General features: G+C 39.3%; 1 protein-coding gene across 1 annotated transcript in view; it reads left to right on the top strand.

Moving 5' to 3' along the window:
- Nucleotides 1–13,639, top strand: part of UBE3D (ubiquitin protein ligase E3D) — a 127,865-nt gene that overhangs the window by 6,628 nt on the left and 107,598 nt on the right. Inside the window, exon 2 of the mRNA XM_018560866.1 lies at nucleotides 7,996–8,192. Coding sequence (XP_018416368.1) covers nucleotides 7,996–8,192 — 197 coding nt within the window. The remainder of the gene's footprint in view (nucleotides 1–7,995; nucleotides 8,193–13,639) is intronic.

Raw genomic sequence — 13,639 nt, 5'->3', positions numbered from 1 at the left:
CCTCAGTGACCACTGTGAATAAAAGGGTTATTGCCAGTCACATAATTTGAGATCTTATGTTTCATATATGTTTTAATTATGTAGTCTATTTTGAGAGGCTTCTTGCTGGATTGTCTTCAATTTGTCTGTCTTTAGGATGTTTATAATTTTAAAAACTTGTCATGAAAACACTAGCTACTGTGGTAAGTTTTTTTAAAAAGAAAAAAATTTGTGGCAACAGTAAAATATTGTGATTATTGGGGCACCAGACAAGAATTCCTCCTGTCTCTGCTTTTATTTGCTGTGGCGACTGAGACCTTGGCTATTAGGGTTTGTCAGATGGAAAATATCAATAGTGTCGTGCTTAGCAGGAAAACTGAATGTAGAGGGCTATTTGTCGGGGAAATTTTGATAATTTTTCATGATTTGGGTACCTTCTTAACTTCTGCCATCCATACTATAAAAGAATTTGGTGAATACTCCGTCCTGAAAATGAACTGGCAGAAATCAGTCCTCTATCCCACAGACCCCCAACTACTTCCCAGTCCTCTTCTAATTGTTTAAAGTAAGGTTGCACAGATACCAAGTACAGTACTTGGTACGAGTACATGTACCGATACTTTTGAGCTCCAAGACTACACTAGAGAAAAATTCAAAAATTAGTAGGCAGCTCTCATTTGTAAGGAGCACACGGAGCTCCTGGGATTTGTACATCTCTGTTTTAATGTATGCTTTTGTTTTTATAAATATAAATAAAGGGATGCACAGATACCAGTTTTGCGAGTACTGGTACTTGCCGAGTACTTACAAGTACGAGTACTGATACATTTTTGTTTATTGTCAAGTGACAGTTTTTCTAAAACTATACAGAATAATGATTTCAGGACAGTGGTGGAGTGCCAGAGCCAGGTCCCAGCTGCAACCCCTGCAACCCTAGTAGTTCTCATGAAAATTCCAAGCATCTGCACTGGTACTCAAAAAGTATCTGTGCATCCCTAGTTTAAAGTAAGGGAGGAATATAACCCGTCAGTTATTTTGCCATCTGTGTCCCTTTGAGGGAGTTGCATTTCCCATCAAGTCCCATAGCCCTGTCCCATGCCCTGCCTTCTCCAAACTCTTCACCCTTTTGTGAAGCCCTGTTAGTCTCAAGGGTCAGTCCTCCTACTCCTTTTATTTCAATGGCCTACTTGATGCATGTGCTGGGGATACAGCAGCAGTTCATTGTTCAAGAAGCCCCTAAATTCTTCCCTTGCAAATGGCATTTAACAATCCTATACTTTAATATTCTTTCAGGGTCTGCCTGAGGATTTACCTTTTATAGCATAAACCAGTGCTTAAACAGCTATGTACAGTTCCTTCTACATTATGAAAATCTCATGGAGTTGCCACCTTATCAACCATGAAGATGTTCTGCACACCTTTACACAACTCCAAGAAAAGAAAGAGTTGTCTTGTTCTTTCTTTTACAGATTTCTACAACTTTGTCATGTCATAGAGGCACAGTTTAGAACACAGAATATGCCTTCATCTAACTGCCCCCATAGGCATTTTGAGATTAGAGGACCCTAAAGGGCTGGTTTCAATTCTGTACTCCTATTTAATACATACCAAACTGGTCAAGTCTGCCCTTGCAGTTACAACTAAATGGCAGCTTCTTGTGCCTACCATGTCAGACAAAGACTGGGATGACGTACTTTTCTCATATAAATGGCTCACTGCGGATCAATAACTGCAATCAATGCGATCAATAACCGGGTAATCCAGCTGTATACTATCCCCTATGACCACCCATAATGTACACGCTGGACCCAACCCAAAGCTGATTTTATGTGCCTCATCCAGAGGTGTCCAGTAGTAGCTGATTTCTGGAAGCAAGTGACTATTTTCCTTGCTACTCTACTAAGTTTCCCAGTTTCAAGCACGCCTGAAAGTTGCTTATTTGGTTTATTACACATGGAACCCTAAGCAGGCTACACTTAAATATTTCTATGGGAAACATTGTAGCCCTTGCTACTAAATTAATTACATCTCCCCTATCGTATCCAAATGGAAGTTGTTATTCACATTATCACTTATGAGAAGGTTACGTATGAAAGGGCAAAATTGTTCCCTTAAATCTCATTAACTTTGGGACTTATGGTAGGAATCTACGCTTGCTTTGACTTTAGGACTTTTTGTAGTCATGTTCAGCTAGGATGGAAAAAAAAAAAATGTGTTGGGTTCAAAACTGAAATATATCTGCTAAGGAGTCACCGCAATGGTTACTTCAGAGAGAAATCGTGTATAAATGTTAAGAAGTGAATTGTTAGTTCTGCTTACAGATATGTAAGTGAACTTGAAACTTCCTGGGCTCTTCATCAAGTTCCCATAGAGCACAATTTTTGTGTTAAGATCTACTTTTCAAATGACGAGCTACATGAGATCTACCAATGAAAAAAACCTCTCTCGCTCTCCTGGCTGTCTCTCCTTGCTCATCCTCCTGGCTGTCTCTCCTTGCTCATCCTCCTGGCTGTCTCTCCTGGCTGTCATTCCTCGTTTTTTCTCCTGGCTGTCTCTTCTCTCTTTCCTGGCTGTCTCTCCTTGCTCTCTTTCCTGGCTGTCTCTCCTTGCTCTCTCCCCTGGCTGTCTCTCCTTGCTCTCTCCCCTGGCTGTCTTTCCTCACGCTCTCTCCCCTAGATGTCTCTCCCCGCTCTCTCTCCTGGCTCACCTTGCTGTATTTTGCAAACAGTGTAGTGCAACATGCTGTGTAAACTAATATTCTTTGATGTAATACATAGCACTTCAACCACCAGTATCCACCAGAAAGGTGTCAGGGAGCTTGGCTCAGCAGACTCAGGCTAATAGGTAATCATGTGTGCGCAGCTAAATAAATATACCAAAATGGAATAAAGGGGCCACCATTCACACCCTTCCTGATCTACCATCAGCTTTGAGAGCTACAGGTAGATCACGATCTACCTAATGGGCACCCCTGCCATAGAGAGTCTAAAATAGCCCATTGGACACCGAGACTGGATGGGATGCACCTGATATCTAATATTTTTGCTTTGGTGAAACAACCTTTTCAGAATGATCTCTAAAATAATTATGGGACTCATTGTTAACATGCTGGAGCTGCAATTATCACCCTTACATCAACAGCCTTGGAAGGGGCAATATTGCAAACTTATATTACAGGAAGAGCTCCTTGTTTTGCCTATCAAACTTATGAAAGAAGACATGTACAATAAAACACTCACATGTAAAACTCAAACATGTGTAAAAAGCTACACGCACTCTTTTAAAATATGAGTGGGCCTTTTTTTCCCCCTGGTCTGTCTCTGCAGCTTTCCCATGGCCTATACCTACAATTCTGCATGTAATCATCATTCCTGGGTTAATTTCGAAAACAGTTCTAATTCTTACAGCAGCCAGTCAGAGTTTGGATGTTCATATAATGCAGCTTATCAGTTTGCTGTAATCCTGGCAGAAGACTACCTATGTGGTCTGTAAAGGCAAGCCTCCACTCCATAATATTGGGTAGCACTGCTTTTGGATTTGGGTAGTTTGCTAACAATAGGCATATGTATGTCCTACAGTTTCCCCTTTGGCTCAGTACTGCCGATCTAAGGACCAGTACTCTAGCAGCTCAATTTAGACCCTGCGGTCTGCTGTGCATTTTGTAATTGGTCATCCTTGCCCCTGCATATTGATTGACATTAGAGGGCTAGTGTTTCCAGCCTGTCCACTGTACTGGAGAATATGAATGCAGAAAAAAATATGAATAGAGCCATTGCTGGGAAATGGTGTTTGTATTGCTGCTTTGTTATCTCTCCCATACAGTGACAGCATTTGAAAGCCAAAGATGTTGCAGAAAAGCATGTCTGAGTTTTTGGTATATGGAGAAAACTAGCGGTGCACTGAAATGGAATTTTCAGACCGAATTCGAAAATAAAAAACTTGTCAGGCTGAAACCGAAAATTATGGGGGGGGTTTCTAACTTTACTGTTGGGGAGCTCTGATATTTCCCTTTTGAAATAGAAAAAGAGATTGAGGACACATAAATCTCTAGATTGAAGGTGTATATTGCTCTGTAGCTAATTTTGTTATTTTATCTTTTAATGGAGTATTTATTTTTTGGCTGGATTTATTTTTTTTATTATTATCTTCAGTTGTGTTTCTTATACTGGTGTTGGGTGAGGCAGATGTTTAGATGTAGCAGACTACAGTTGCGTTTACATTGTAGCACAGGGAAATCTGGATAGAGCTCTAGTGCCTTGGGACTAAGGGCACATTTACGGTTTCACAGGTTTATGTTATTAGAAGTGGAGATGTGACACCGGCTACAGCCATTTACTTTAATGAACGGCAATTTTTAAATCTCTCCAGACAATAGTGGATAGAGAAGTCTAAAGTGCCGCTTGAAAAAACACCTCTGCAAGATTCCTTGGCTCTCCCTGTGCATTGTCAGATATATGGGGAGGTTTAGCATTCCAGGAGTTCTTAAAGATAACTGGGAACAAGGTTAGCGGTTTGGTTTTTTGGCATCCTACATTTTGGAGGCAGCCAGTGTAGTGATTGATTTGTTTGATATGGGAGTAGCAGATTTATATAGTAGCAGGGTATCTGCATTTTTTGAAGTGATTCAGTCAATGTAACCCTCTTAGGAACACCTTGATACATGGAAATGCAATAAGTGTGACTAGATGATTGACGGTATCTGGGCTATAAACTCAGATGACTATGTAATTCAAAGTGTAACCACAGGCAAAATGAAAACTGACATGTATGATGCAGTCTATAACTGGCAATAACACAGCAGTTTTTGTTTTCTAAGTCCACTGTGTGACATTCTGTCTGATTCTGCCAGAAGATCCATTATCGTTCCATTAACTATAACAGGCCAAACTGTTCTGCAAAAGGGGCAGTTACATTTACAAGTCCCTGTCACAGGATCCCTGCGCATATCCCCTGCTGATCAGAGTAGTACGAAAAGGATGTCATTCTTGTGATATCCATGTCCATTCAGCTTTTTCAACGGAGGAAAAAACTAAACTAACCGGACCCATGTTGGGTGTATGAGAAGTCAGATATCATTGGACATGTGAAAAACTGGCGCAGCTTTCTTTATTTTTGGTTTACATACAATTTAAGGGGGTCATTTATAAAAGTCATGTTGAAGCAAGAATAGGAATTTCCTATAGTCATCAGCAACATCTAGAGCAGGCATGGGCATTTATCTGGCCCTTTGTCTGTCCCTATCCCTTTCACGGACCTATCATCAACACACACTCGGTTATGCCTGGCAAGTTTCTCATGTGGCCCTTCAAGAAAATTAATTGCCCACCCTTGATCTAGGGGCACTAGTGCAGTGCAAACTTTTATAAACGAACCCCTATGTGTGTGCTTAGTTTTTCTGTAGGTTTCTGCACCTATTTTTTTCTTTTTTGTTCTGTAGCCTCTGGTTCACTGGTGAAATATTTGTTTCTCAGGGTTTGTTCACACTAGTAGTGTGTTCATGGTTTTTTGTTGCAGACAAAATGCAGAGATTTAGCGAAAAACATCTGTTGTTTTCAATAGGGAACATGCAAGCCATTATGATAAATAAAGATGCAAACAGTCCCGCATGTAGCATTTTATTTTTCTTGGTGCTTTGACCTGCACCATTTAATCAGTTTTGTGGAATCCTTTACAACTTGCATAAAACAGATCCAAAAATACCTCTAGAACGTACTTGCGTTAACACTTATACCCATGACTTCAGTGTGAATCAGCTCTTATTCTGGTTTAATATTAGCCAGCTTATACTTAACCATCCAATTATACTTACCCAAAACAGGAAATGCGTACTAAAAATGCTCTTGGTGCCCAGTAAATCATTTACTGGAGTTAGGGGGAAAAAAAACAAAGATTCCTAGTGTTATTTACATAACCATGTACGTAGAATATCGTGGGTTTGCAAAGAATATCCTGTTTATTAGTCAATATAAACAGCTTTTCTTCAGCCATTTAAAGCTTTCACCCCCTTCATGACTGAACTTTTTTAGTATATGTTCATTAATGACTGAAAGCACGTTTTACATTTTTGCTGTGTGATTCTTCCACGGCAGTAATATATTTTCTTACTGAGTGCACCAACACTGAATAAATATTGTTTTTTAGAGAACAGATAGGGCTATATATTTATATTGCATATGTGTGCCTAACGCCTCACTTAGTACAAATAAAATATAAAAAAAATTAGAAAAAAAGGTAAAGAAAACACTTTCTCCGCAGTTTTGATTATTATTATTTTTTTTTAAAAATAGCACAGCTAAAAAAAAAATGCATTAAAATACATTCATTTATTTGTCCTTTATTTAGAAACACCTCACATCCCTTGGATTTGAGAAAATTGTCTGTACTTTTCAGCCTAAAACTAAAAGCTAACATTTAATTTTAGGTTAGTGGCATACAATGTCACTGTCACTAATGCTTACATTTAGGGACAGCAACATACATTGAATATTGTCATCATGAGGGGGTTACATTAAAACAAATCAACCCCTTAGGGTGAAAAACAAACCTACAGCTCAGCTGCAGATTTTCATTGTTAATGGATCTCACTATGACTACTTGATAATTTAATGATTTTTAAACATTTTTGGTTATTATTAGGCTGCTCCAAACTTAGGAACAGCCAATAAAACCTTAGTGACTGAACCTGAAAAGCTGATCCTGCAGCATGTCAGGGTCAGATCTCACTAAAGACTTCTGATTGTTCCCAGAACGATCAGAAGCCTCATACAATGTTTCAACATAGAAACATTTTGCTTAATGTTTCTATTGCTGAAACATTTAGCAAAAAACTGATACACAGCGGGATTTCCTAATCTCTGTGTGTTCAGCTGTTAAACAGTCATAGTAAGCGCGGTAAATACCGCACAGCTATTACTTTGAGATACCTGATCGCTACAAGCAATCGGGTATATGTCAAAGCTTAATTCTTTCATTAAAAGAGAACTATGGGGTAACCTTTTTTTTCCCCTATAGTTCCCTTTGGTGTCACAGGAAAACATATACCAACGTCCTCCCCAAAACTCAGTATATACTCATAGAGGGGAGGGGGCGAATCCCTGTGAGGAGCTGTGACTATCAGACTGCAGGGAGATTATCGGGGAGTGAGTGAGCGGCGGTATGTTTTCGCTCACTTTACGATCAATAGAGATGACGTGTGACAGTTTCAATGTCACATGTGGGCTCTAACTATGGGGAATGAGTGTAATTCACTCACCCCATAGTTTAACTTTAATGAAATAATCAAGCTTTTACCAACGCTTCATTCTTTCATTAATGGATGCCTCAATACTGAGGCATCCATTAATGAACGGTAACCGATGATCTCAGCGGTTACCGGCTTTTGACAGCTCCAACTAAAAGCTTACGTACAGCGCACAAGAGCAGTCATTTGGGGACATACAGTGTCCCTGAAGGGGTTAATTTAAAATGGCTTTTTAGCACAAATTTAGCACAAATCAAGAGCCCCTCAATACAAGTAAATATACAGTCCACAGGGAAGAGGCCTCACTAGCCAAGAAAGGGGACGCTGTACATCCCAGTGGTCGAGCCTCCAATTGGTTCTCATGTGCGCCATTAACACTGTATCCATGGGCTGATGGAACCTCCTACAAATACTTGACCTAGCTAGTTAACCCCCTTCCTCTCCAGTGACCCTAAAAGGGCCCACAGCATAGGGATTAGGTCATAGTTTATCGTTTGAAGATTTTACCATTATTTAAGTTGCCTTCATGTGTCTTTTTGCCATGTGCAAACTTGATAAATACTGGTATAATGTTGTCATATCTTACTTGTTTCACATGTATAGGTTGATCTACTACCTTCTATTTACTTGTTGTGGCCTTATGAAGGACAGGGCATGTCTGAAACTGTTGCCTTTGCTACTTTTCATCAGAAGCTTGAATAAATGTTGTGTGCTGCAACCTGTTGCCTGGACTCTCTGACTTTTTTTCATTCACTTTATTTGTGTCTGTCTTTTAGTGGCTTTGAAGGCAAAAGATTTCCAATTGACATTTCCGTGAGTCAATCAGCTTTGCAAATCCAGTCTCCGGATAATTGTGACAGGCTTCATCTGCCGCAAGAGGTGAAGCTGGTTCCTTCAACGTGTAGATATGTGCAGCACATCTCTGGGGAAGGGTTGCATGTAAGGATGAAGGCTCGTGTTGACTGCAAAACAGGTACTGGCTTTGTAAAATAGTGTGGGGGGGAAAAGAACTGAAAATGCATTATTGAAAACTTAATCCAATACCCAAAAATCATACTGGCAAATACTCTTAGGCCCCATTCACACTGAGCGACTTGTGATATTGAGCGACTTTTTCCTGTTGGGCTGTATGCAATCAGGTGCAAAATCGCTCGAAAAAAGGGTCATGTAGGAGCTACAAGCGATATTGAGCGATATTGCAGCGACGAGATGTGAACAGCTCCATTGAAATGGATTGGAGAAGCTACATAAAGCGATATTGCGTGGAAATATGAGCGATATCGCTGCAAAAATCACTCGATAAATTGCTCAGTGTGAATGGGGCCTTACAGTTCTAAAGAGTGTTGTGTGCTTTTATATGACAGCAGTGTTTATATAAAGGCAGGGATGAACAATGAGTGTGTCTGACCTATTGAACCAAACATTTGTCTGTAGGAGTGGATCGGTAAGGTATTTAAAAAAAAAAAAAAATCAGTTCAATATTATGCATTATTTAATTGAAAATAACCTTTTCTTGAGCTCGGCATCCACACATTTCAATGTAAAGGTACTATAGGTTTATAATTTATGTAAAAACAAGTACAATATTTAGTCTGTATGCAAGCAGATCTCACAAGGAAAGTTCTCTATTCAGATTTGTTTTTATATTCAGTCATGAAACACTCAAAGGGGACCTGTACTAAAAGAAATATGTAGGCTGCCATTGCTTAACTCCTGAAAAATAGTTGCCTGACATTCTTGGACTTTATGAGGGAACATATGGTTAAGCCAGAAAGGAATATACATTTTCATGGCCATGCTGCAAATTGTATTTTGACATGAAATATGCTTGTACATAAAGAGATTTGATTAAGACCTTGATATACAAATTATTTCCCTGGCAACTACAAGCAGAATTATTCTTCATTGTCATGTCCACCTAATTTTTTTACTGGGTATAAAGAAGGAGTTACGTGAATTCCAGCATTTAAAGGAAGTGATTGTTCTCTGCAAGGGCTGCAGAACCTATACTTATAACAAGGACAGCGCCATGTAGTGGCAAAGGAAAGCATAGCGCCATGTAGTGGCAAAGGAAAGCATACTCACATTTGTTGGGAAGAAAGGGAACCTAGGTTTTAGTCTCTGTATGATTTAGAGCTGCCTGTCTACATTGAGGTGCAGAGGAGGAAGGGGAATTATAGAGACAGGCTGGATTTTTTAGCTTTTCTGCATCTTAGTAACTGTTAAAGCATTGGGGATCCTGAAAACATTGAGTTCCCCTTCGCTATGTTACCTGCTCCATATTCAAATCTACTTTAGAGATCCACTGACTTACTGTCAGAGAATATGGCAAAATGCACTTCTGTGCTATTAATTTCCCAGCAAGAAATAAAACTAAGGGCTGGTATCAGACTAGTCTGATTTTCTGGTACATCTAAATGTAACCCGGTGTATTTCATGCATTGATTATATTTTAATACTAGTTTTTAAAAATATTGTTAAGCACTTCAAGATTCTGGATGTATCTTCTACTATTAGCCCTGAAGCCACCTTACACATGAATGACGGGGTGGTCATTTCTCCCCCCCATAAACTCTGTCAGCATGGCGACTGGGAGCAGATTGAGGAACATTTCTTTGATCCCATCCTCATGGTGTGAACCCCAATGGTCTTAGCTCTTAGCATTTTCAGGTTCATGTAAACTGTGAATCAAGCAAAGTCTGTGCTTGATCAGCAGAAGTTATATATATATATATATAATGAAATAAAAATAACAAAGAAGGAGAAGCCTCTCCATCATCTCGTGCACACAATGACAAACACAGGTGTGCCTGTAAAGTGCATTTTTCTTTATGGGGCCTCATTTGAAACCATTAATATCTGTGGAGTTTCTAATCCTTGCCAGTGGTTTAATAGCTTTTGCAAGATTAATGGCACCTTTGACGTGTGTCATGCTGTAGTTTCATTTGAGAAGATAGACATTTGTTTCTAACTCACCCAGATATTTGTTCTAACTTACCCAGACTGGTGTGCCAGAAGTATCAGTGTCCCAAACTGGTCTTTAAGAAAATATTAGTGTCCTAAGCTGCTTTTCTATAAGTGTCAATGTCCCAAACTGCTGTGTCAATGTTCCAACTGCTTTGCTAGAAGTGTCCCGTACTGCTGTGCTAGGAGTGCCTGTGTCCTAAATGGTTGTGCCAAGAGTGTCAGTGTCCCAAACTGTTTTCTTTGTTAGGAGGGTCTATGTTCTATCTACTGTGCTAGAAGTGTCCGTGTCCCAGACTGCTGTGCTAGAAGTGTCAGTGTACTAAATGGCTGTGCCAGGACCAGGAGTGTCAGTGTTCCAAACTGGGGTGCTAAGAGTGTGTTCGTGTCTCAGATACAGAATTAAAGAAATCTGCAGATTACATGTTATGATTTCACTCTGACTTCCTGGATCTGTATAATAGTACCGGGTAGGCATTCCCTGACCACCTCTGCAAAAGTTTGGATTTGTATATCAGTGCGCCCTGGGTATTATTTGAGGTTAAAGCTGAACTCCAGGTATTAATTATTATGCATACTTACACTGGTCAAGCTTGGCCTAATGTAAGTATGCATATGTCATACCTGATCGGCCGCTGGGCGTCCTGTAAACCAGAGTAGTAGCCAGAGCTATAGCAGTTATGACTGGGATATTGCTGAGCAGCTTCCCCTCTGCTCAACAAACACAGGGCTTGCTTCCTCAACACAGCAGCCATTCAGAGAACACCTAGGTTTTTTTTTTTTAAATCTGTGAATAGACATGACATAGGTGTTCTGTGATTGGACGAGGGGCGGATTGTGACATCACCGCCATTACTCCAATCAGAGATACTAGGTGTTCTCAACCTTTTTTCCAGGCTTTCGTTACCCAGAATTTATACAAAAAATATGGTTGTAGAAGGCCGATATCAAGTAACTAAATAACTTCTGTCTGAATTGTTAGCTTTCAAATAATTAATCAATCAAGAATAATGTAACTTCAGTGGTGGGCAGTTTTACTGGTATGTTTTCCGAGCTGTAAGGAGGACTTTTCATATTTTCCTACTTTCATTGTTTGTAAGAATGCAGTGATTTGGGTTATCTGGGTCAAACAAAAGCATTATGCCTTTTGCTTCTATTCTTGTTATTGTTGAAGTATTTCACTTTTGTTGTAGGAAGTAATGTCTTTGCAGTTTTTATATGACCACTTTATTTTTTGTTACTTTTCAAATGTTTTAAGATAGACAGTACATAAAGACTTTTTTATATTTAAAATAAAATAGTGCTTTTTCTTTCTACCAGAATCGCCAAGCTGTATTGTAGGGGCTTTTTAATGTACTTGTGTAGCTTTAGCTGTGTAAAGTACAAGAAAATAAGTGCTTGGAGGGAAAACCTACAACTGTTATCACCAGATAACAGTAATAAAAGGGATATCTTCCAACGGGGACACTGTTTACAATGACAACTGTCTAAGAGGACATTTACCGAACTCTGAAAGGATTTCCTCTCACTTCCCAATGGGAAAAACAAACTGGTGAGGTTTTAATAATTTACCATTTTATCCAAAATTTAAATGAAACATTTTGGATTTTAGATATACTTTAATAGTTGGGATATTAGATAATTTAGGTATTACTCTGACCTCTAGCTTCAACCAAGCAGGTAAATGCAGTTCCTATTTGTATGTGTCTTATTGGTAATTCTCACCAAGAGTGTCATTTAGGCAGGAGTTTTAGGTAGTTACTCGTACTTAGTTGTATTTACTGTTTTTTTTAAAGTGGAACTTTTTGCACATAAAAAAGACACAAATGAATGTAGCTCTTAGTCATTTATATATCATTAAGAAATCTATTTCTAAACAGTTTCAGTACCATTTGCATATGAAATGTTTATTGTACCCAAATCAATGTCACATAATTTTTTTTACACAGAGGTTTCTTTTGGTGATCTATAATATCCACTAGGTTTTTATTTTTTTCTATATAACAGAAAAACGTTTGGAAAAAAAATCTGTTGCCTTTTATTGTCTGTTATAAAACATATCCAATAAAATTGTAAGAACATTACAAACAACCCCCCTAAAAAATGTTGGAAAGTTTACACCTTAAGGCGACAAACTCAAAAATTAAATAATAAAAATAACTTCTATTATGTAAATAATCAATGACTGTGTACCTTTTCTTGTCATTGTTCTCCTCTAAATGCTCCAAAATTGTTCTCCAGCCACAACTTCCTGCCATAGGGTGGCTGCTTTTCTTCTGCATGGCCCCTATGGGAGCTGAAAAGTAGCCACCCTCTGTGCTAGTTCATGTGAAGGACTATATTGTGCTGACAGCGTGTCTTCTCAGTCTCCGCCCACAAATCCTCCCCCTCTAGACTCTGCAAGGAGCCTGGATCTCTTCAGCTCTCCCACACGAATATATGATCTTTGATTTCTCTCCTCCTGGCTTACCAAGGGGGGAAGTATGGGGGGAGGAGAGGAGATTCAGCATGTGAGCTGTCACCAGCTTCATACTTTCTTCTGAGTCTCAGCTCATATGCTGAATCTGGTCACACAGTCACAGAGGATACGGCTCCTACATTTGAAATAAAGTTGTTTTTCTGTGTAAATTGTTGTAAACTTGTTGTAGATTTGCTGTCAGTAGTTTTAATAAGTTAAAGCATTGCAGAGGAGATTACAAGCAGTGAAACTGTCACAGTGTGTATAAGGAGGAGGGAGATTCCTCTCGGCCTCATGGGAGTTGTAGGCAAAGAAAGTTGTGCGTGTGACCAGAATCAACGTGCACGGCTCTTTCTAAGGGACAGGAAGTGTGCCTGGAAAGAAGAGACACAGGAGCGAGCACAGCAGACTTTCTAAAGGGATAAAATTGGACGAATTTATTCTAAAACATAAAAAATTTGGCTTTAGAGAATGTTCATTGTGTAGATGCGCATAAGGAGAAAAAAGCTGAGGGTTTTGTGTTGCTTTAAGGTTATCATACACCTCAAGGTGATTGTTTTTGCCATACTTTTTTGAAATGAAAAACATGCTGGTATTAAGTTGGCTAAAACATTGATCTTTGAAATGGTGCACTAGATATAGCATATTATTCATACACAGAGGGAGGAGGAGGTGACGGGGTTAATCTACAGGCCACATACAGTGGCATGATGGAGCTGAGGGTGTTAATCTGCAGGATAAAGGATGTGTTGTTAACCTCTTGCCGTCCGCCCGTAGTAAAAAAACGGACGGACGGCACTGCTGCATCTGCGGGTTGCCGTCTCCAGACGGCAATTTTTTTCTTTTACTGTTCGGGGCTCTGGGGAAATATCGGGGGTCTAACCAGACCCCTGATATTTCCCTTTTAAAATAGAAAAAGAGATTGAGGACACAATCATTGTGAATCAATAGGAAGCCTCTATACTGAATGTGCCTGTCCATTCATATCTTGTGGACAT

The sequence above is a fragment of the Nanorana parkeri genome, unplaced genomic scaffold (assembly GCF_000935625.1).
Source record: "Nanorana parkeri isolate BGI_ZX_2015 unplaced genomic scaffold, ASM93562v1 scaffold483, whole genome shotgun sequence".
NCBI classification, from domain to species: domain Eukaryota; kingdom Metazoa; phylum Chordata; class Amphibia; order Anura; family Dicroglossidae; genus Nanorana; species Nanorana parkeri.
The sequence above is the reverse complement of the archived record's forward strand: the minus strand, read 5'-3'. Positions and strand labels throughout refer to the sequence as shown.